This window comes from Gallinula chloropus (genome assembly GCF_964237585.1).
Source record: "Gallinula chloropus genome assembly, chromosome: 20".
NCBI lineage: Eukaryota > Metazoa > Chordata > Aves > Gruiformes > Rallidae > Gallinula > Gallinula chloropus.
Genome location: NC_140105.1, coordinates 9,623,306 through 9,645,274, shown reverse-complemented (window position 1 = coordinate 9,645,274; position 21,969 = coordinate 9,623,306). Strand labels below are relative to the sequence as shown.

Below are 21,969 nucleotides of genomic sequence, written 5' to 3'. Positions count from 1 at the left end.
TTATCTTTGTAGGGCCATGTGTGTCTTGTGACTTGGTGGGTTAGATGGACACAGGGTAGATGCCTGATCTCTCTCTGACCTGTCTCCCTCTCTCCTAAAGTGGATGTAGGTGAATTGGAGTTTCAATACTTAGAAGATCTTGGCTCAAAAAAACTTAATGCAGTTGTGAGTGTGGGAGAGACGTACCTACAGACCTACTACATCTTGAGCCCGGAGCTGAAAGATTTTGTTCAGAAAATGCACACTTTTAAGGACAGCCTGATCTTCCAGCAGTTGTGGGAGGAAACAGCACAGAATGTAGAAGAGGAATGTGAAAGTTCAGAGGAAGAAGAGGACGATGACTTTGTTCCTTCCTTGGACCTTGATAATGTTTGCAGCAGTCTAGTCTCCCCTTGTTTTGAGATCTATGAAGAGTTGTATGATGATCTTAGATCTGGAAGCCTCACACTTCGTGAAGTTGATGAAACTTTCCCAGAATCCACTTATCATTCTGAATATCTCAAAATTGAACTAAATATCATCTGTCAGCTTAGACCTGGGGAAGACAGAGGCTGGGTTGATCAGCGACTTCAGCAGATCTTTCAATACTATGAAATGCATTTAACTCTTGATGCTGCAAAGATCATTGACGTTGTCAAAAAAACTTTAAACCTCTCTGGTGACTTCAGTGTCCTGGAAAACTTGTTAGACGTAGTAAGTATCCACTTATTCAGCTCTGTACTGGCCATGTGTTAGATAGAAAGCTTGGGTAAATCTGAACCTTCCCACAAGTCTATCCCAGTCTGTCAAGAGCCATTCTCTACCTCAAAATCCTTATTTGAGGCAAAGTGGTCAAACAAAGTGCTCTTGCATAATCTTTCTTCAAAGAGAAAAGATGGTATTCCTCTGTTTGGGATGCAGCTTTGCAGAGGGCTTTCCTTTTCCTGCTGGAGAACGGCTTGTGTTTCCCATTCCAGACTGAATGTTTGTTTGCACTCCTTGCCTTGTAGGCAGGAAGGCTTGAATCATGCAAGACACAAAAGCTGGACTCCATCAGCCCTGAGCTAATGCATGCCAAGACACTGCTGCAGGGGATCACTGTAGAGCGTCGCGAGTGTCTGATGAAGCTGGCCCAGCAGAAGGAGTTTGTCTGCTGGGTCAGAGAGGCGCTGAAAGGTGTGTGCTGCTCACCTGGGAGTTAGGCAGCTGGTGCTTGACGGGATGCCAGTTTGTGTGGGGGCAGTAGGATGCTATGTGCCTGACCTCTCTCCTTCGTGGCTTCTGGTACTGATAGTTTCCAGCATCTCTGATGGGTTTTGGTGGAGGATGTACTATGAAGTTGCTTTAAGCATGCCCCTGCCACTGTAGTACTTGTACAGCACAAAGTAGCCACCCTGCCTGATAGCTGGGCTTGGTCTGAAGGGGTGTAGTAGCTGCCACTCCTCAGTTCAGAGCAGTTATTTAAGAGAACAGCAACCATCCGTTTAACAGGATGGCAGCAGCCTGACTAGGGATGTGTTTGCCAGTGAAGGTGCCTTACCTGCAGGGACACACCCCCTTTGCACTGCTTTCATCCTCGCTGTGAATCCCTGCTTGGAGAACAGCCCAGGGCCATAGATATCAACAATGTGGGAGAATCACCTGGTAAAGATGCTGGCAGGATGGGGAGTTGCACAGGAGGTGTTACTCAGAGGTGTTCTTTCTGCATTTTCTGTACATGGTGGTGACGTGGAGTTGTGTTAAAGCTGCCTCATTTGTTGTTCATTCATGTCTTTATCTTATTTAAGATGTAAACGAGCTGAAGGTATTTGTAGACTTGGCATCCATCTCTGCTGGGGAGAACGACATGGATGTGGACCGTGTGGCGTGTTTCCATGACGCTGTGCATGGCTACTCTTCCCTGCTCTATGAGCTTAGGCAAGAGTCAGGGTTTCAGGACTTCATGCACTGCTTGGACAAGCTGTGGCGAGCCCTGGACAACGATGAGAATCTTCCCAAGAAACTGGTGAGTTCTGCTGCAGCAGGTCCTCTCTATGTCCTACCTTCCAAGAGTGGCTGGAAGACTGCACAGGCAAATTGCACTTGGGGGGGGGGGGGGCGGGGAGGGGAGGGGGCACATCAAAGCAGCTCTTGTTGTTGGAAGGAAAATGTCTTGTGTTTCTGTGGCACAAAAATTCACCTCAGCGACTGGCATAGCGTGGACTTCTCCAGAGCACTGCTGAGGTGAAGCTTCAAGTGCAATGTGGTGCAGCTTTGCTCTTGCACAAGTTTGAATGATGATGCAGAAGAGGGGAGGCAGATGGCTGGGGACTCTGTCTTATTCTCTGCAGCAGGGCATGTTTCTGTAGCAAAAGGCGTTGAAGCACCGTGGGCTCTGCTTGTTCAGCCTCCCATGGCATTGATAAACAACAGTTGTGTGGGAGGATCAGGCTGTGGGCAGGAGTCATTCCTTTCTACCTTCCTCAGCCTGGGACTCTTTATGCCAGCCCAAGCTGTTTGTAATCCTGGAAAGAAATGCCAAGTCAGAGCAGTTGGGGCAGTGCTGTGTCTTTTCTCTCTGCAGCTTGCTTCAGCACAGGAGTTAGCCTGGCTGAAAACAGTGAAGGAGAGCCATGGCTCTGTGGAGTTGTCGTCACTGTCACTGGCAGCTGCCATCAACAGCAGAGGAATATACGTTCTCAGAGCACCGGCTGATGGCCAGAAGGTGAGGCCTTGTCCTCCCTGTGCTGTAGCTCTTCTCCCACTTTGCACAGTTTGATTTTAGGGGCTGCTGCCTCCTACCTGCTCCCTTTGCTGGGCATAGCACTGCCTTGGGAGTGCAACCCCAGCACACATCAGTGCTAACGACTTACTCTCCTGCAGGTTTCTCTGGACAGTGTCCTGTGCTTCACCCTCCCAGGGAGCTCTGGGGATAACAAGGCATCACGGAAATACTCTCTGGCAGAGCTCTGTGAGCTGCAGAACAAACTGATGCTCATGTCAACAAAGGGAGAGCAAGGCTTGGAGGTGGAGAGGTTCTCTGAGGTCAGGTCTAAACCCCAGTGGGTTACTGATGTTGAGGCTGGGTGGGATTTTGCTTTGAATATCAGTTTTCAGGCCTGTGCTGCAGCAGTTAGATAGATGTTTCTACCTCTTCGGTTCCCTGTTAAGGTGGAACTAAGCTGGGGACTGGACAGAAGACTGGTACCCCCATCCTCTTGCTCCACTGGGGATGCTCCTGGCTGGGAGGGTTGCTCTGCTTTTGTAGCAAGCTGGGGATTCCTTACTGGCTTCTTGGGGATACTGCTGCTAGAAAGCCAGAGTGAGTCTTTTGTTACTGTACAAGGCCTGACACATGTGGCTTGGGACCAAGCCTGTGGCTTCATGACTGGGACTTGTCTTGGTAAAACAAATTAGTTTTTTATTTCTTCTCTATCCTCACACAGATCTTTTCCAATGTCCAAAGACTTGCACAAGCATTTATAGACCTTTATTCAGCTGGGAACATGCTCTTCCGCTCCTGGATTGCTCAAGTGTATTGCTCACCCAAAAGAGAATTGTGTGTTCTTCTAGACTTCTCTTTGGGACTATTGCCAGCACTAGAAGGGCGAGGAGATGTGGCAGCTGTGCTCCTGGGCATCTGCAAGATGATGGAGAGTTTCCTGGAGAGTTGGAAAAGCTTCATGTATGAAAAAAGATTGCAGCATTTCTACCTGAACTACTACACTGCTGAGCAGCTGGTCTATTTGTGCACAGAACTGGGGCAGGGGATGCCTAGCCAGGGTGCCCTGATGATGCTTTCATTCCTGAAACACAACTGCACCAGTCAGGATGTCCTGAGAGCCTCCAGGAGTGGGGTGCCTCTCAGCCCAAAGAAGGCTGTTTCGCACTTGGAAGTGATGTTGTATGGGAAGGACCTGACTGCACAGCTGGAGTGCATCTGGGCGTGTTATATGAGCAACATGGGCTCCTTCATCCCCAACTGCCTGGATATTGATACACTTGGTGGGTGGCTGAAGAATCTGGCCTGCTGTGAGAGAGAGCACGTCACACGAGACTTTCCCCAAGACCTCCTGTCTGTCGGGCAGCCCAACCTCATCATGTGCCCTCGCGCTGAGGTGCTCATGTCTGCTCTGGCTATTTACATGAACAGCCCCAACCAGCCCCTTCCCATGTTCGATGAAGTTCTCCTGTGCACTCCTCAGACCACTGCTGAGGAAGTGGGGCTCTTCCTCAGGAGGTGCCTCGTTCCCTGCAGGGGAGGAAAGAAGATTTACACCATGCTGTACGCAGATGAGCTGAGCTACGATGTCAGCTGCAGAGCAGAGGAGCTCTTCCAGCACCTGCAGCGCTACAACAGCGCCTATCGCCTCATCATTCTGTGCAACTGTGAGAGGGAGCACAGCTACATCCCCTCTGTCTTCAGCCAGTACAGAGTGCCTGTGGTACCCCAAAGGTCGTCGCTGGCTGAAATCCAGCAATACCTTCAGCAGCACTACAGAGTCGCTCAGCCTTCAAGTTCAGCTGCTTCTGTGTTCAAGGACAATATGTGCGTTGGGATTGTGTCCTCCAAAAGAGCTGGCATGGGTAAGATGGCCCACATGGAACAGGGTCTGCTGCTGAAAAACAGAGTGGGGTTCACTTTGCCAGGTTTTCTGCCCAAGCCGTAAGCATCTAGTCAAAAAGGAGGATTTGTACTGTAGTCAGGGGAGCAAGGAGAAGGCTGTAAGGACAGCTCACCTTCCCTGAGACAGGCATCTCCAGAAATGCTTCATCTTGCTAATCTGACACCTGTCTCTTTCTGCTGACGTACATCTTTAACACAAACTAGATAGATTCATCTCATCCAGCAGTACCTGACTTCCTGAGGTTAAACTATGCCTGCAGGAAAATACATACAAGGTGGGACAAGGGTTGTAAAGCCTGCCTGGCTTTCTTGCTTAGGGAATGATTGTTGGCTGTGTCTTAATGCAAAAAGCTAGAGGGCATTAAGTACAACTACTTGGTGGGCTGAAAAGCAAGCAGAAGAATGTGGCTCTTCAAACAGTGCTCTGTTAAACCCTGAAACCCAAAGCTTTACATGGGCTTAAAAAGTGAATAGAGTGAGTCATGAGGGAAACCTCCATCAAGGGCTGTTTACCACAGAAGTGCAATCTTTGATGTAGGGGTTCCTGAGCTGCAAAACTACCAGGAAAAGAGTGGCTCTGTCAGCTGTGTTCTTACCCTGTTACTCTGCTGTTATCCAAGTAGAGACTGGTATCCCAGGGAGTGCTTTGGCTCTAAGTCCCTGGTCCTTGTAGTGCATGCATACTGGAACACCACCAGCCCTTGCTTTTTCCTTACAGCAGTTGATAGAGTTCCACGCCAATGGAAAAGGTTGGGTTTAAAAGGGATTAGTGAGAAAATCAAAACAGTTTTGGCAACAAATCACATCCTTTGCCAGACTTCAGAAGCCCAGGGCAGCTCTTGGGTGTGACCTGTGACTGGCTGCTGGTTTAGCTTCAAGCTGGGAAGCTACATCACCCAACCTTTTTTGTTGCATTGGAAGAGACAGCTTTACCCAGCCACCCAGAACTGGGGAGTATTGGTGGAATGGACCTGCTGCAGCCAGCTCCTGTGCTGGGCACAGCATAAAAAGTGTGATGGGGTGTTGGCAGTGGATGTGGAACAGCCTTTCCGTTCCTCCTGTTAATCTGGGGAGCAGCAGATGCAGACTGCAGACCGCAAACCTGCATCACTGGCACTGCCTGCACGCTGGCAAGGTTCACTTCTACAGGATAAGACAGGAAACTTGAAGGTGCTTTTGTCTTTGGCAGAAACTACCACTCCCCCCCACCATGTTTTGACCTTAGAAACAACCAAATTAATAGAATAGATTCACATCCTAATGAGAAGTAAAGCATTTTCTCATGGAGTCTAAGCAAAACAAGGTGTGTGGCTAATGACAGGCTTCAGGAGCTGACAGCAGGATGTGGCTTTGGTTCCCAGCTGCAGCTGCTTTAACCAGATTTAGGCTTTCTTCTTCTGGAATGCCTTTTTGGGAGGTGCAGAGGTCTCAGAGGATAGGGTTCTTAACAGAAAGAAGGAAATCAAATGCTTATGACCTCAATATAATGTGTCTGATAGTGATGACTTCAGGTCTTCTGGTGTTTTTTATGACAGGGAAATCGCTGTATGTGAAGAGGCTACATAAGAGATTGCAAACAGAGCACCCTGATGAGACAAAACTCCTGAAAACCATCAGACTAATTGAACTAGAAGTGGATGAAGGCAAAGTGTTAAAATCTCTTATGCCTTTTCTGAAGAGGAAACACCAAGCAAAGCCCATGATATTCCATTTTGATATCACCGCCTCAGTAAGTACATCCCTTCCATGGGTGCCTCCTCTTACAAGTTCTATGTGGGTCCTTGTGGAAGCTGTTTCTTCAAAGCTTTTGTTTCTTAGTAAGCCATTTCACTAGGACATGTTTTCTAATTACTGCCTAACTAACTAATATAAAGAACTCTTTGCCATCAAGGTGGCTGAACTCTGGTTGCCCAGAGAACATGTAGAGTTTCCAACCTTGGCAGATGTTAAAAACCTGACTGGATGTGGTCTTGGGCAGCCTGTTCCAGCTGAGCTGGGGGGGTTGGACAAGGTGATCTCCAGAGCTCACTTCTACCTTCAGCCATTCTACTGTTCCGTGAAGTTACAATGAGTAAATGGAGGAAATGCTTTTGTGTGTCTTCTTATGACAGGTACAAAGAGGAATCCCAGAGTTTCTCTTCAAGCTGTTGGTTTTGCAGTATCTGACAGATAATAATGGAAATATGTGGCTGAGACAGAAGTGCCATTTGTATATCATTGAAATCCTTGAGGTGTCACCAGTGCCAAAGAAAACAGCGAGACACGTATGTACACAGCAGTGCTTTGTTCCTTTGCATGTGTATGTGTATGTAACTGCCCATCAGTTTTAGAGGCAATACCTGTGAGCATGTCATAGGAGTATCGTGTCCTACCTGGAGTAGTGTATCCAATTCTGGGCTCCCTGGTATAAAAGAGACAGGGATCTTCTGGAGACAGTCCGACAGAGGGGTACAAAGATGATTAAAGGCCTGGAGCATCTCCCCTACGAGGAAAGGCTGAGAGAACTGGGGCTGTTCAGCCTGGAGAAAAGAAGCCTGAGAGGGGATCTGATCAATGGTTATCAATATCTGAAGTGTGGGATACAAGGGGAAATGTCCAGCCTCTTCTCAGTGTCTGTGGGGACAGGACAAGGGGCAATGGCCTCAAGTCGGAGCACGGGAAGTTCTGCTCCAATATGTGGAAGAACTTCTTCCCAGTGAGGGTGAGGGAGCCCTGGGACAGGCTGCCATGGGGGTGTGGAGTCTCCTTCCCTGGAGATATTCCAACCCCGTCTGGACACCGACCTGTGCGACCTGTCCTAGGGACCCTGCTTTGGCAGGGGGTTGGACCTGATGATTTCTGGAGGTCCCTTCCAACCCCTAAGATTCCATGATAGGGAATACTGTTGGTATTGGGGTGTTCTGTGCATCTTCACTACAGGGCCTTGTCCCTGCTGTTGTACAAAGTGACATTAAAACTGGACAGTAAATGATAGTTTTTCTTGGGCTGGTAATTTCTGAAAGCCCGTTAGCCCAAGTCTGACCCCACTGTGACATCTCTGGGAAATAAAATGGGAAAGAAGAAAAAGGGCAAAATCTGATGTCACTTTGCATGTTTGAAAGCGCTAGAATATTTATATGCAGATATAAGGACAGAGTGCAGAAGTGACAGGGATAAATAACAACAGTTTCTTGGGTTTAGTTGTCCTTTTTTTTTCTTGGAGGTAGCGCTGAGAAGGGGCAGGAGTTAACAGAGGACCAGTGTTACCGGGAGGAGGCTGTAGGAGCAAATAGAATTGATTGTTTTGATGCACTTTAAGTGGAGGAAGTGATGCACAGGGAAAGAAGTGTCACACTTGTATAGGCTCCCTGCTGTTATTTAGTTAGGCCTGTGGTTTTTGGCAAGCATACTGTTAAGAACAGATTAAATAAACTGAAGTTTAGTGCTACACCTTTGTGATGACATGTTTTCTTTTCCTTTACTCCAGATGTTTGCAAGCCACAAGTATAATTTCTTTGATGTGTTCCCTAAAGTAACATGCAAGTCTCCCAAGGAAGTACTAGAAATGGAGGCACTTCGCACCCAGTCTGGGAATGTTTCAGACCCAGGAATGGATGAGGAGGAATTTGGCAGTGAGGTTTTCCAGAGACCTTTCCAGTATCTGAAAAGATTTGATCAAGGGTACAATCTGGACACATTCCGTTACATAGAGGGCTCTGTGGAAGGGAGCCCAGCAGAATGCCTGCAGCACTTCCTCCTGCACTGTGGGATTGTAGATCCCTCCTGGGCAGAACTCCGAAACTTCACATGCTTCCTTAATGTCCAGTTGAGAGACTGTGAAGATTCTGTCTTTTGCAACCCTGACTTTATCCAGGACACATTGCAAGGTTTCAAAAACTTTGTTGTTACCTTCATGATTTTAATGGCAAGGGATTTTGCAACACCTTCCCTCAACATTTCTGACCAAAGCTCAGGAACGCAGTCCTTCAGCCTAGAGAACGTCGCAGAAGAAGATCTGCTTCCTTTCCACATTCGGAAAAAGTGGGAGTCGGAGCCTCATCCTTATTTGTTCTTCAATGAGGATCGAGTGTCCATGACATTCATTGGTTTCCACATTCAGTGTAATGCCAGTGGCAGTGTTGATGCCATTAATCCTTTGAACCGCAACATTATCAAGAGAAATGTCATGACTTTGCAGCTGTACAACAGCCTGCTGCTCCAAAGAGTTCCCTTCAACGTCCAGTTTGATGCCTTGCCTCGTCATGAGAAGCTGGAGAGGCTTTGCATGGTTTTGGGAATCCAGTGGGTAATAGACCCTGATGAGACGTACGAGCTCACAACAGACAACATGCTGAAAATCTTGGCTATTGAGATGCGATTCAGATGCAACATCCCAGTTGTCATCATGGGAGAAACGGGCTGTGGGAAAACCAGACTCATCAAGTTCCTGTGCAAGTTACGCAGAAGCTACCTAGAGGTGGAGAACATGAAGCTTGTAAAAGTTCATGGGGGTACCACTGCAGAGATGATTTATGCCAGGATCAAAGAAGCAGAAGCCCTGGCTAAAATCAACAAGCAGGAGTACGGGTTGGACACAGTCCTCTTCTTCGATGAAGCCAACACAACAGAGGCCATAAGCAGCATCAAGGAAGTTCTGTGTGACCGCACTGTACAGGGGAAGCCTTTGGCCTCTTGCTCTGGCTTGCAGATCATAGCAGCCTGCAACCCTTATCGTAAGCACACGCCGAAGATGATTCAGCGCTTGGAACTAGCCGGCTTGGGCTACCGCGTCAAAGCAGACGAGACGAGGGAGAAGCTTGGATCTATTCCACTGAGACAGCTGGTGTACCGGGTCCACGCGCTCCCACCCAGCATGATCCCATTAGTGTGGGATTTTGGGCAGCTGAACAGCACAACGGAGAAGCTCTACATCCAGCAGATCGTACACCGCGTTACGGAACACGTCCTGGTGGGGCAAGGCGAGGCAGAGGTCATTACAGAGGTGCTTTATGAGTCCCAGCAGTACATGAGGCAGAGGGATGATGAGTGCAGCTTTGTCAGCCTGCGGGACGTGGAACGCTGCGTGGAAGTTTTCAAGTGGTTTCACAAGCACAGTACGCTGCTGCTGAGGGAACTGGAGAAGTACCTGGCTGAGAAGAGAGTGCCAAAGAGCACTGCTGAGAGGAACAACGTTATCTGGTCCCTAGTGCTGGCAGTTGGGGTCTGCTATCATGCCTCCTTGGAAAAGAAGGAGCCGTATAGGAGTGCTATCAGCAAGGTCCTCCCAAAACCTTACAATACCCAGAAAAAGATTTTGGAAGAGATCACCCTGGTGCAGGACTTATTCCTGAGTGGGGTGCACCTCCGAGACACCATAGCAAGAAACTCGGCTTTGAAGGAAAATTTCTTTATGATGGTCATCTGCATTGAGCTGAAAATCCCTCTCTTTCTTGTGGGGAAGCCTGGGAGCTCCAAATCCCTCGCAAAAACCATTGTGGCTGATGCAATGCAGGGCCAAGCAGCTCATTCAGATTTGTTCAAGGACCTGAAGCAGATCCATCTAGTGTCTTTTCAGTGCAGCCCCCTCTCCACTCCTGAGGGAATCATAGGCACTTTCAAGCATTGTGCTCGATTCCAGAAAGGGAAGAACTTGGAGGAGTATGTCTCAGTGGTGGTTTTGGATGAGATTGGGCTGGCAGAAGACTCTCTCAAAATGCCCTTGAAGACTCTGCATCCGCTTTTGGAAGATGGCTGCATAGATGATGTCCCTCTTCCTCACAAAAAGGTTGGGTTCATTGGCATTTCCAACTGGGCTTTGGACCCTGCTAAGATGAATCGAGGCATCTTTGTCTCACGTGGTGACCCCAGCAAAGAAGAACTAATAGAAAGTGCGAAGGGGATTTGTTGCTCAGCACGAGGGGCTTTGCAGAAGATCGAGCCCTATTTTTGTCACTTTGCAGATGCATATGAAAATCTTTGCAAGGCCCAAGACAGGGAGTTCTTTGGTCTGCGTGACTACTATAGCCTGATAAAGATGTTTTTTGCCTTAGCCAAGAGGTCCAAAAGTGATCTGACCCCTCAGGACATAGCTGAAGTTGTTCTTCGTAACTTCGGTGGCAAAGATGACGTTGATGCCTTGGGGATCTTCACCTCAAAGCTACCAGAAAAAGGAGAAATCCATACTCATGAGATCAGTAGGATTGAGCTGGTACGACAGAACATTCACAGTGGTGGTCAGGATGGTGACTGCAGGTACCTACTTGTGTTGACTGAGAATTATGCAGCGCTGCAGATCCTCCAGCAAACTATTTTTACTGCCCGACAACAACCAGAAATTATCTTTGGCTCCAGTTTCCCCAAGGACCAGGAGTACACCCAGATATGCAGGAACATCAACCGTGTGAAGGTCTGTATGGAAACTGGCCAAATGGTTGTGCTCCTCAACTTGCAAAACCTTTATGAAAGCCTCTATGATGCCCTCAACCAGTACTATGTGTACCTTGCTGGCCAGAAGTACGTTGATTTGGGGCTGGGCACCCACCGGGTGAAGTGCCGAGTACACCCCAAGTTCCGTTTGATAGTCATCGAGGAGAAAGACGTGGTGTACAAGCACTTTCCCATCCCGTTGATCAACAGGCTGGAAAAGCACTACCTGGATATCAGTACTGTCCTGGACAAGAGCCAAAGAGAAACTGTGAAGGAGCTGAAGAAGTGGGTGGATGAGTTCACTGCAGCCAATACAGAGGAGTTCTTCATAAGCAAGCAGAAATACAGCCCTTCTGATGTGTTTGTGGGCTACCACTCCAATACCTGTGCCTCAGTGGTCCTGCAGACAACAGAAAGGCTGAAACCAGTATGTCCTCCTAGTGACCTGGTGTCTTGTGTAAAGAAAGAAGCCCAGCTGGCCCTGCTGAACTGTGCCACCCCGGATGCTGTGATCCGCCTCTGCCACTCATCGAGTATGTTTATGGCAGATTCTCTGGCCAAAATATACTTCAAGCAGCAGCAGCACATGTCTTTTGTAGACTTCCTCCGAGCTCACATCCATGCTGGGTCTGGGTACCAAACAGTCTTTACAGAGGTGAGCATCCTGCAGAGTCCTCTCAACTCCCCCCAGCCTGCATGGAGGATTTTAGTTTATACTGCCCTGGACTGGGGGTTACAGCTGGGGGAACTGGAGAACCAGAGAGCTTTGTTGCCTGGGGTGCAGAAGCGGGTGTTTCAGTGGCTCTGGTGTGGCATCCTGAAGAAGCAAATACCTCCATTGTGCAGGAAGCAGCATTTCTGCTCCCTGGCAAGCAGGGGTTTAATGGAGTTTTGGGCAGTTGGTGCATGTCTTTACTTTGAAAGTAGTTCTGTCTCCATGTACGCAGCCAGCTAAAGTGGCTACTGGCTGCAGAAAGCCCTGAGGAGCCTTCACACCCTTGTTTCTTTGTGACTGCCTCTGGTAAAAGATGTTAATGTAGCTAAGCCACAAACAGCCAAAGAACTCGTGGGCATTTGATGGGAATGCATCTGGTTTACTTTTGCTTAGTACCAAAGCTGAAGAACCTCAGCTGAGATACAATGGGCTTGGGGGCTGGACTTGTGGGTCCCTGGGCACTACAGGGCTCTCTGGGATTGCTTCTCCAAGCCTTGGCTGCCCTGCCTCTGGCAGCACCAAGAGTCACTGTGTCCAGTGACCCTGCAGTGGGCTAGTATAACAGCCAGCACTGACCCTTGGCCAAATAAATGGGGTTTTTAGGTGCAGCCCAGCTCCTGCAGCAAGTTAGCAGCATCAGGGAGCACAGACCAGTAAATCTCTACTGCATTCCTACAGTATTCCCCAGCAAAGACCAAATCTCCGTCTTGCACTTGCAGGTCACCACCTTCTCTAGGCTTCTCACCAGTGCTGACACTGCCTGTCTGGAGAGAGAAGTGCAGGGTAAAGCACAGAGGCTCCAGATCCTGTTCCTGCAGCAGTTTGACACAGAATACTCCTTCCTGAAGGGCATCCGGTGAGTCGGGCTTCGCATTAGCCTGCTCTGAACATGCTGTCAGCTGGGTGGAAGATGTGTGGGCAGAACATTTGGAGTAACCCTTATGGCAGAGGGAGGCAGGAGGCCGTGCTGTGCTGAACAGTGGGCTGGCTCAGTGCAAGCTGTGTCGGCTCCATCCTCCTGAGACTTGGTTTTGAAGTTATGCCATGCCCGTAGGATGAGGGGTTTAATTGCTCCTTCTGCCTGCAGCAGCCAAAGCTAACGTGGATCAACTACTTCTACTGTCTTCAATGTTTTGTTTTTACACTTAGTGACTTTTAACTCCCCTTTCACTCTTCAGAGATTTCCTTGATGCCACCCCAGGAAATAAAGTCCTTATTATTCAGGCAGACTTTGAAGATGGCTCTCAAAATGCCCAGCTCATCGCCTCAGCCAAGTAAGTCAAGTGTGAAGTGGTTCCCAGCTAGCTGTTGTGCATGGTGACTTCTCACCCCAGTTTGACTATTAACACTGTTACTGACATTCTGGGAATTGCAGAATCAGGAGCGTCTTGTCCTTTGTTTATTTTATAAAGGAGTGAATCCAGAAGCACCAATTGTATTTCAAATAATAATTCCTAACCCAGGTCAAACGAAACTGGGCTGAGTCAAATGACCTTTGAAGTGTGAATTCTTGCTGCTGGCCCCTGGCTTCACCCTGAAGAGTTGAGACTGGGGGGAATCTTTGGAGGCATGGCTAGATGTGGCTGGCTGGGAGGAAGGCGTGAGGGATTCACTTGTGTCTGTGTGTGGGGAGAAATGTGGCCTCTCACAGTGGGAAGACATGTGGCTATGAACTTCAGTCTGGCTTTGATGGGTCAGCAGCATTTCCTCTGCATTGTAGATACACTGTTGTTAATGAAATCAACAAGGTGGGCCTGGGAGAAGTCTCTGTCTTCGTTTACTTTATTATGAAGCTGTCCCGGGTGGAAGGAGGATCGTCCTACGTGGGATTCCATGGAGGTGAGTCTGCCCATCTGTCTCTCCTTACTCTTCAACTGGTCTCAGGCAAACATATCAGAGCAGTGTTTTTCTTGTTCACCTTGTTTTTTTAATGCTTAAAATTTGGGATTGGTGTATCCTGTGGGCTGTCAGTGCATCCTTTACTCCGGGGGACTGTCCTGGGGGGTTGGTACCCTGGCTCCTAGCTTCCTTTGGGAGGGCACCTTGCCTGGCCCACTGACAGATGAGTCCTCTTCCTAGTCAGCTGGAGAACAGCAAACACTCAGGATGCTAACATCCAGGAGGCTCCTGAGCACATGCTTACATGTTCTGCTCTCAGCAGCAGGTTCCTGCTGTGTGTGGTGGGCTCTGAGAGCCTCAGTGCCCCAGCAGCACGCGCGTCTCCTCAGTCAGGGTAGTCTGTGTTATCTCCTTCCAAGCAAATTGCTGCATTCCCTTCAGGAAGCAAACTCTGAATGTGAGCTGCTAGCCCACAGGGATTGGGAGATAATTTTTGGGAAGTTCTTCCAGAAGAGCATGCTGCAGGTGTGAACCAGTTCTTATTCTTTCTGCTGTTCTCTGTCTTTAGGCCTGTGGCAGTCGGTGCACATAGACGATCTCCACAGATCCAAGGATATGATCTCTGATATGACTGCCCTGCAGAACCTCACCATCAGCCAGATGTTCTCTGAAGATTCAGGCAAAGCCAAGGGTGAGCTGCTTGCTGGCTGTGCCAGTCATTGGCATTGATATGCCAGTGGGGAGAAGGGGAGAAGTGGTCCCAGGCTCGGTGTCAGTGGAACCTACACCTGGTACAACACATCCAGTTATTTTGCCTGCTCAGCATCTGTTTATCTGTGGGGGACAGCACATGGCTACCAGCTTGTATTTACTTCATTACTGGAACTTTGGGCCATCGAGTTAGTTAACTTAGTAGTTTTGCCTTTTTCTTTTAAGAAAAATGGGGTATTTGCACTGCCCAACACCTCTAGTGCTCAGTCTCAGCACAGGAGGCTGTGTAAACATGGAGGAAGGTTAGAAAAGACTTTTTCCTATCAGCTTTTTTCATACTCCTTTATGGAATGCAGATAGAGCTTAGTGTGTTAGTTCCAAGTCAGGTTTCTTCCAGTTCTTGCTGTGTGAGTGTTGACAGCCCCAGCAGCTGTAGCTGTGTTCAGAGGTGGAACTCGGCTACTCAAGCTGGTGATAATGGATCTCTGGCAGGTGTTTTGCTTCACTGGGGTGCAGTTGCTAAATAAACTCTTCTCTGACTACTACTTTCTAATAAAAATTCTACACCTTGGTTGCAGCTCTGCCTGTGAATGGAGAACAGAAGGAAGATGAGATGGAGGTTGAAATGCTGGAGCCAGCAGCAGAGCGCTACCAGGTCAGTTCCAGATATGTATGTTTGCTTCTCAGCTGTCAGTATGGTGCTCTGCACTTTGCCATCCATAGGTGTGGCACAGCTTTTGCCTCCTGGTTCACTTGAAATCCATCAGGAATGCTGGTGATCAGGGATAGATTTCTTCCCAATCAGAATCAGCATTGCTGAAGAAGTAAACCATTCCAAGGACCCACTAATTCTTTAGTCATTTCATATTCCTAATTTTTAAAAATATGTTTTAAAAGCATCTGTTGCCTTTCTACACCCTGAAGCTGAGAACTGTGATTCTGCTGCTCCAGCTGCTTGGGCTTTCTGCCTGCAGCAGGCATTTCCAGCCACGCTGGACTTAGCTGTGCTGCAGCCACATTCAGACTGGCTCCTGTCCCCCTGACAGCCCAGTGCAAGGGTGACCACATGTAGCTTTTGCCCCTCCAGTCCTTCACTGTCTTCCAGGGGGGCACGTTTTCCCTAGTCATATTCACAATTTCCACTTCTTTTTTTCCCCTGAGCTGGGGAGTTTTTCCCCTTTGGGACTCTCTCAGACATGTCAGTTTGAAAGGGATGCAGAAGTTGCATCATGTACTTGATAGCAAAAGAAGGACTTAGATTTGTAGCCTGAGATGAGAGGAAAGCTGGGAGGTGGGATGCTGGATGGGACAGGCCCTTTCTGGAGAGTGCTATCATCATTTTAAGGGATGAGTTGGGGCCAAAAGTGTAAAACTAATGAACTTGTTTTCACACTGTTCCTGGGAAGGGTGAAATCCTGGATACCACTGTACTCCTGAGGACCTGTGTCCAAAGTGCTGTGGGGATGCTACAGGACCAAAATGAAGATCTTAGTCGAAGCAGACAGCGAATTAAGATTCTCCTTGGCCTTCTCTCTGAAGAGGATGGGTTGAAAGGTTTGTGTTCCCTGGTTGCAGCAGGTAGTGTCCCTGAAAATCTAGGGGACCACTGAAACACGTTAATTCACTGGGGACCCAAAGGTTGGTGGTCCTTGCTGTAGCACAGACAAGAGTGTGTGTCTGTTCCAGCCTCCTCATTCCTCTGAATGGGTGTAGGGCTTTTCCTGTAGCTTGGGTTGTGGCTTTTTCTCTGGTTGGGCTAGCTCTGGCAGCTGTTATTTCCCCCTTGGCCAATTATTGAAAGAGTTGTGAAATTCTGTGCTTGGTGTGACAGTTGGGTCTGGATCCAATGCCAATAGAAGAGAAAAATGCAAGTTCCCTGTTGTTTTCCAGCCTCTTTCCTCAAGATAACAAAGGCTCGTCTCTCCAGCGTTTTGAAGAAGCAAGAAGAAAATTCCTTTCACCAGAAAAACTGGGTGCTTCGGGAGGCTTCCAACCTCAGTGCTCTCCAGGAGGCAGGCACCTTCAGGTGAGGACAGCAGGCATCTCTTGTAACATGTGGGCTTTCAAGGAAAGGCTGCAAATGGCAACGCAGCAGTTCTGTGTAACGTGAATATTTGCAGTGTCAGCCTCCAGCCTGTGCTGGAAACCCTCCAAAGGCAGTGTTGTCCTCTCCTTGGCTCCTGAGGGAGAGTGACTTAGAGCTGAATGGGCTGCCCTGGGACAGGAATACATGAATGCCTAAGTGCTTTGAGTGGAATGCTGAGATTACTGGGGAGCCATGGCTGAGAAGTGAGCAGGGTTTAGTTGGCAGTGGGTTTTTTTCCCTTTAAAGGCACTTAAAGGAGTTTCTTGTGTGCAAATGTCAGCAGTTTTTCAGGACAATCACCTCCTTATCTGCTGACAATGTTGCTTACCTTCCCTCTGGGTTTCTCTGTCTCTTTCTGCCCCAAAGGCATGCCTTGTGGAAACGAGTCCAGAACCTGATCACTCCATTCCTGGCACTCCTGATTGCTGTCATAGACAGAAATGGCAATCTGGAGCTGTTGGTCAGGCCGGCAGGCGAGTGGGTGACAAACCTGTGGATGTTCATCTTCAGGGACACAAAACTGCTGACTGTCCCTTACGGTGTGGGTGAGACCAGGTGAGCACTGGTGAGCACAGCAGGAGCCTTGGCCGCAGTGCTGAGGCCAGCCCAGGGCTGGCTTAAAGCCACCTGGGACACAAAGGCTCTTGGCTGCTCCCCTGTGCTGTGCCAAAGGCAGCCAGGTGGTTCTTGGTGGCTTCAGAACTGTTTTCTGCCAGATCCCCAGTGCTCCTGGGCTTTTCTGTCTTGCTCTTGGCATGCTCACACTTCTTACCCAGCCCTCAGCCCCCACACCTCTGTGGGCCCTTTCGCCAGGGGACACTTCCCCAGCACATCTTAATGCTGCACGGTTGGCAGGGTGAGCTGTATTAATGAGTCCTTTGGTTCCTCCCCCTTCCCTCATCCCCTTCTTGGGCTAACTTCTTGCTTTCTGCAGCTTCCTGCCTCTGCTGTCTGAAGGCATTTCCCAGGCAAACACCCAGTGCATTGATGAGCTTTTAATCCCCTAGCCCTCAGCCAGGGATAATTGTGGTGCAGAACAACATGATGGTGTCTGCTGATGCTGGGAACCAGATGCCTTTCAGCTGGAGGATAAAGGAATACTTGGATGAGATGTGGTTGGAAGCTCAGTACATCCAGAACACTGAAGGTAAGAGGCTGGACTGAGCTTGTGACACAGACTGTCCCCATCCACCTGCCCTGTAAACTCTGGTTTGGTGCTGACAATCTTCTACCGTTTGTGACCCTGGAGTTGTCTGTAGTCCCTCTGGGCTCACCTGAGCCAGAGAGCTTTGTGCAATGAGCATTTCTTTGTGCTTCTCACCATTAGTCTTTCTCCTGTATTCTGTGCCCTTGTATTCAAAGCGCTGTGGACTTGCCAAGAGTTAATGATGGGGTGAGATGCCCTAAATGTGGCTGGTGCCTGGGCTGAGAAAGCCTGGCCTCAAATCCTTCATTAGTGCTCCATGTGAGGGGAGTGCTGTATGCATCAGTGATTAATTAGCTGTCAGTGCCTTTAGGATAAAAGGTGTGTCAAACCCAGCCTCCTCCTAATACTCAGCTTTGCTCTGCATTCTCATTTTCAGATCAAGCTGAGAAGTTTGTGGATATCTTCCAGAAAACCCCACTGGGAACATTTATCTCTGGTCTGACTGAGGAAGAAAGGCAGATGCTCTTCCAGTGCTATATCACAGACTTTATTGTCTTGACCATCGGTGTGTCCTCTCCAGAGGAGCTGCAGGTCAGTGTCTGGAACAAGAGCTGGAAACCCTTTGGATGGAGAGAAGAGCATGATGCCCATGAACATGCCCTCCTTTAATGGGCTTGCCTACTCAGGCCAAGTTCCCCTCAGAGACAGGCTCTAGCATGGTAGCCACAAAGCAGATGCCTTTGACACCAAGTAGCTGCTGAAATTGCTGAGACCTTACTCAGCAAATTGCTTCTTCCACAGGAGCATCTCTACACACTGACTCCTCATCTAAGGCTGATCCTCTTTCAGAGCCTTTTTGCCAGGATTTGCAGTACAAAGTGAATTCTAAAAGTTCTTTTTAAATTCTGACTTTAACTTTTTTCCTAACTTTCCAGTGTCTGCAAATTGCCTTCTTATCTTGCATAGAGGAGTGGAAGGCATCATCTCCCAGAAGACAGGAAACTGTGCCATCCTTGCCTTGGGTCCACCTTGGATACAATCAGTTCAAGAGCCGCCTGCAAAACTTTTCCAGGATCCTGGCTGTACACCCCAGCGTGGTTGCCTACCTTATTAAGCAGGAAGGATATGGGATACTGCGTTCAGAGATGGTAGAGTCACTCCCAGGCATTTGTGAACCTCAGCCCTAGCACAGAGCTCCATCATTGTGGAATTAGCTAGTGTCCAGTCTCCCTTTGATTTCAGTAATGGTGAAGTGGGAAGCGTGAGTTCCTCAGTATTAGGCATAATCTGCCATATTGCTGTTGTTACTAGCAGGATTTTAAATAATTTGCCCTGCTTTTGCATGAGTTATAGGATGTGCTAATGATCTGAGCCCTGAGCATGAGAATTCCTAAGCTGAAGATAATCAAGTAGACCATTATTCAGTATAACACATGCTATAGCAAACCAGATTGAAAGCCCAAAGCTCATAAGTAAGTTGTAAATGCAGTTGTACTTACATGCTATGTGTGTATCTAGGTTATAGATGTGTTAGCAGCAATTGGATGTGCAGAAGAGCTGGAGAACCAAGTGCAGACAGCCCATCCAGAGATCTGGCTGCAGAAAGTGAAGAATCTTCGAATGCCTGTTGAATTTCTTTGTAAAGAGGAGGAATTACAGAGGAGGGAGAGTTGGTGCTATCAGCTGCTAAAAGAACTCAAGTAAGTACCACAGATCTGCTCACAGTCTTGATCTTTTGCCTACCTGTTAGTAGAAAATATTAGTCAGGTTGAAAGCTGCTGCAGTGCTGCTGTTCTTGGAGGAAGACCTTGCAAACCTCTGCAGGTTCCTTCTGGGCTTGGTTACTTAGCAAGCATCAAGAAGCAGATTTACTTCTCCCTCTAAATACAGCAGCATCACCCAATGTGTTCCAGCTGGGCTCTTGCTGACCTTGTTTAGTTTAAACAAAATGAAGTGTAGTTAATTGTGGTCATTACTGGGGGAGGTTGTTTGGGGTTTGTTGGTTTGTTTTTTAATTAATCCCATCATACAGCTCATTGAGAGAAGCCCTGCTGAGGACCTGGGTGTCATGGTGGATGAGAAACTTTAACATGAGCCAGCAGTTGCTCTTGCAGCTCGGAAGAGCGATGGGATCCTGGGCTCCATCAGCAGAGGGGTGGCAGCAGGGACAGGGAGGGGATTGTCCCTCTTTACTCTGCCCTCATGAGGCCCCAGCTGGAGTTCTGTGTCCACAGCTGGGACCCCCAATATAAGAAAGATGTGGAACTGTTGGAGAGGGCTCAGAGGAGCCACAGAGATGCTCACAGGGCTGGAGCAGCTCCCCTACAAAGAGAGGCTGAGGGAGCTGGGCTTGCACAGGCTGGAGAAGAGAAGGCTGTGGGGGGACCTCATTGCAGCCTTCCAGTCCCTGAAGGGAGCAGAGAAACAGGAGGGGAATTGGCTTGTTAAAGGGCAGAGACTGGCAGGACAAGGGGGATGCGGTGAAACTGAAGGAGGGAAGGGTTAGATGAGATATTAGGGGGAAGTTCTTTCCAGAGAGAGTGGTGAGGGGCTGGAACAGGCTGCCCAGAGAGGGGGTGGGTGCCCCATCCCTGAGGGTGTTCGAGGCCAGGTTGGATGGGGCCCTGGGCAACCTTGTGTAGCTCCAGGCCTGGTGGTTGGTGGCCCTGCCTGTGGCAGGGGGTTGGAGCTCTGTGATCCTTGGGGTCCCTTCCAACCCAGGCCAGCCTGGGATTCTATACAGAGGTTAGAGGTGTGAGAAGGCCTTTGCAATGGTTTTGATTCTGCTGCAGAGCTGTCTACAAGACAGGCTCCTGTGCCCTAAGCTCACTGTGTGATGTGCTGTTACATGGTCTGTCCCTGACAAAAAGCAGGGCTTATGACCAAAAGGGCAAGGCAAGAAGTTGTGTGAGAAGCACACAGCTGCTGTAGTGGTGAGCATGGGAAGCAGGGAGACCACCAGGCTGACCCGACACCGCGCTTCCATTCACGCGCTCGGCTCACAAAGGCGCCTTTCGAAATCATGTTCTCCTTCCCACAGGGTCTCCTGGAACCGGGTGTTCTCCATGTCTCTGTTCATAGAACATGTCTTGTTTGGCATCAACACTCTGATGCCAGAGTTTGAGGATTTAGTGAAAAAATACACTTTGCTTCTTGCCAAGGTAAGTGAAGGTGGGATTTCACCTGCTCCCTGTTTGCTTCTGCGGAGCCTGTGAACTTTTGTCTGGAGTGGTAGAGCTGAGTCACTGAGCTTTGTCCTTTTCCTCTCCAGTGTTTCCAGTATGATTCGGACATGAAGACTCATCCAACCTTTGTTGCAGTGAGACAAGTGCTGTGCCAGTGTAAGGATGAAGTCAGCAACAGGCTCTACAGGTAGTGACACTGAGATGAGGGTGCGGGGTCCGTTGGGAATATTGCCTAGGGTGCTAGTGTATTTCTGGGTGCAAGGCAGTGCTGCATACCGTGTGATGAAAGCCAAACAGAGTGATAACTTCCATTCAATTCTGCACCCTGAAGCTAAGCCTTTAGTCAACAGGTCTTATATAATGGTCTAGTTGCTGATGAACATCCTATTAAAGGCATTTGGTAAGATAACACTGAAGCAGTTGTGTTTGCTGCTGTTTCTGAATTACAGGTATGGTCTGAACGTGTGTCCGATCTGCCTAGGAGAGCCAAAGGATCCAGTCTCCCTGCCTTGTGGCCATGTGTTCTGTCAGAAGTGTATCAGGATGTGGCTAATACCATCGCAGATGCATTGTCCATGCTGCAGAGTTGCCATGGAGGATGCTAATTTAAATGTCTCTGGGGAGCTCAGGTACTTTGCCCTGCCAAAGGTGGGAACGTTGGTCGGTTGTATAAGGAAATTCTGATTCATGTCTCTGAAGTTGTCAGCATGAGCAGAATGCGTGGAGGGTGCTCAGCCCTTTCTGGCAGAGGAGGGGAAGGGAGATAACCAAGTTGTCTTGACCCCTGTAAGAAAACTGTAGTGACAAAACCCTGTAAAGCTAAAGCACTGTCAGCAGCTGAGTTGGACCAGGGATCTGCTTGTCACCTTGGATTGCTTCGTGACAGCTTAGAGAAAAGCTCTCTGTAAATCTGGCATCACCTTGGCATTTGTGCTCTCAGTTGTCGATGTGTCACAGCAGACAATGCTGCTGAAGTGTTGCATAAATCCAGCCTTTTGGGAAGCCACTCTCCTCGGTGACTTTTGCCTCCCTTCTTTGCTTTGTCCATTATTGAAGTGGTTCTGTATTGGAACATTGTCCTCTTGCTTTTTACCCTTCCCCTAGTGATGCCATAGCAAGAAACGCCCTGTTCCGGCAGAGATGCAATAACTTCTTCATAGATGTGGTCACTACCATGTGCTTCAAGGACAATGAACCCCCTGAGGCAAAGGTGATCCAAGAACTCCTTAATCTGCTGTTCGTTCACAGAAGCATCCTGAAAGACTCAGGTGAGCTCCCTTCATCCTGGCACTCAGC

At 48.7% G+C, this 21,969-nt stretch overlaps 1 protein-coding gene across 1 annotated transcript in view; it reads left to right on the top strand.

The window, feature by feature from the left end:
- The window catches only part of RNF213 (ring finger protein 213), a 52,510-nt gene that overhangs the window by 14,816 nt on the left and 15,725 nt on the right, over positions 1-21,969 (top strand). Inside the window, 25 exon segments of the mRNA XM_084273748.1 lie at positions 101-697; positions 994-1,155; positions 1,767-1,984; positions 2,543-2,683; positions 2,842-3,003; positions 3,405-4,545; positions 6,121-6,314; positions 6,697-6,849; positions 8,052-11,645; positions 12,425-12,561; positions 12,884-12,979; positions 13,426-13,544; positions 14,113-14,235; position 15,662; positions 15,664-15,809; positions 16,146-16,281; positions 16,708-16,896; positions 17,349-17,488; positions 17,925-18,079; positions 18,424-18,636; positions 19,007-19,188; positions 20,529-20,649; positions 20,760-20,860; positions 21,123-21,302; positions 21,778-21,941. Coding sequence (XP_084129874.1) covers positions 101-697; positions 994-1,155; positions 1,767-1,984; positions 2,543-2,683; positions 2,842-3,003; positions 3,405-4,545; positions 6,121-6,314; positions 6,697-6,849; positions 8,052-11,645; positions 12,425-12,561; positions 12,884-12,979; positions 13,426-13,544; positions 14,113-14,235; position 15,662; positions 15,664-15,809; positions 16,146-16,281; positions 16,708-16,896; positions 17,349-17,488; positions 17,925-18,079; positions 18,424-18,636; positions 19,007-19,188; positions 20,529-20,649; positions 20,760-20,860; positions 21,123-21,302; positions 21,778-21,941 — 8,565 coding nt within the window.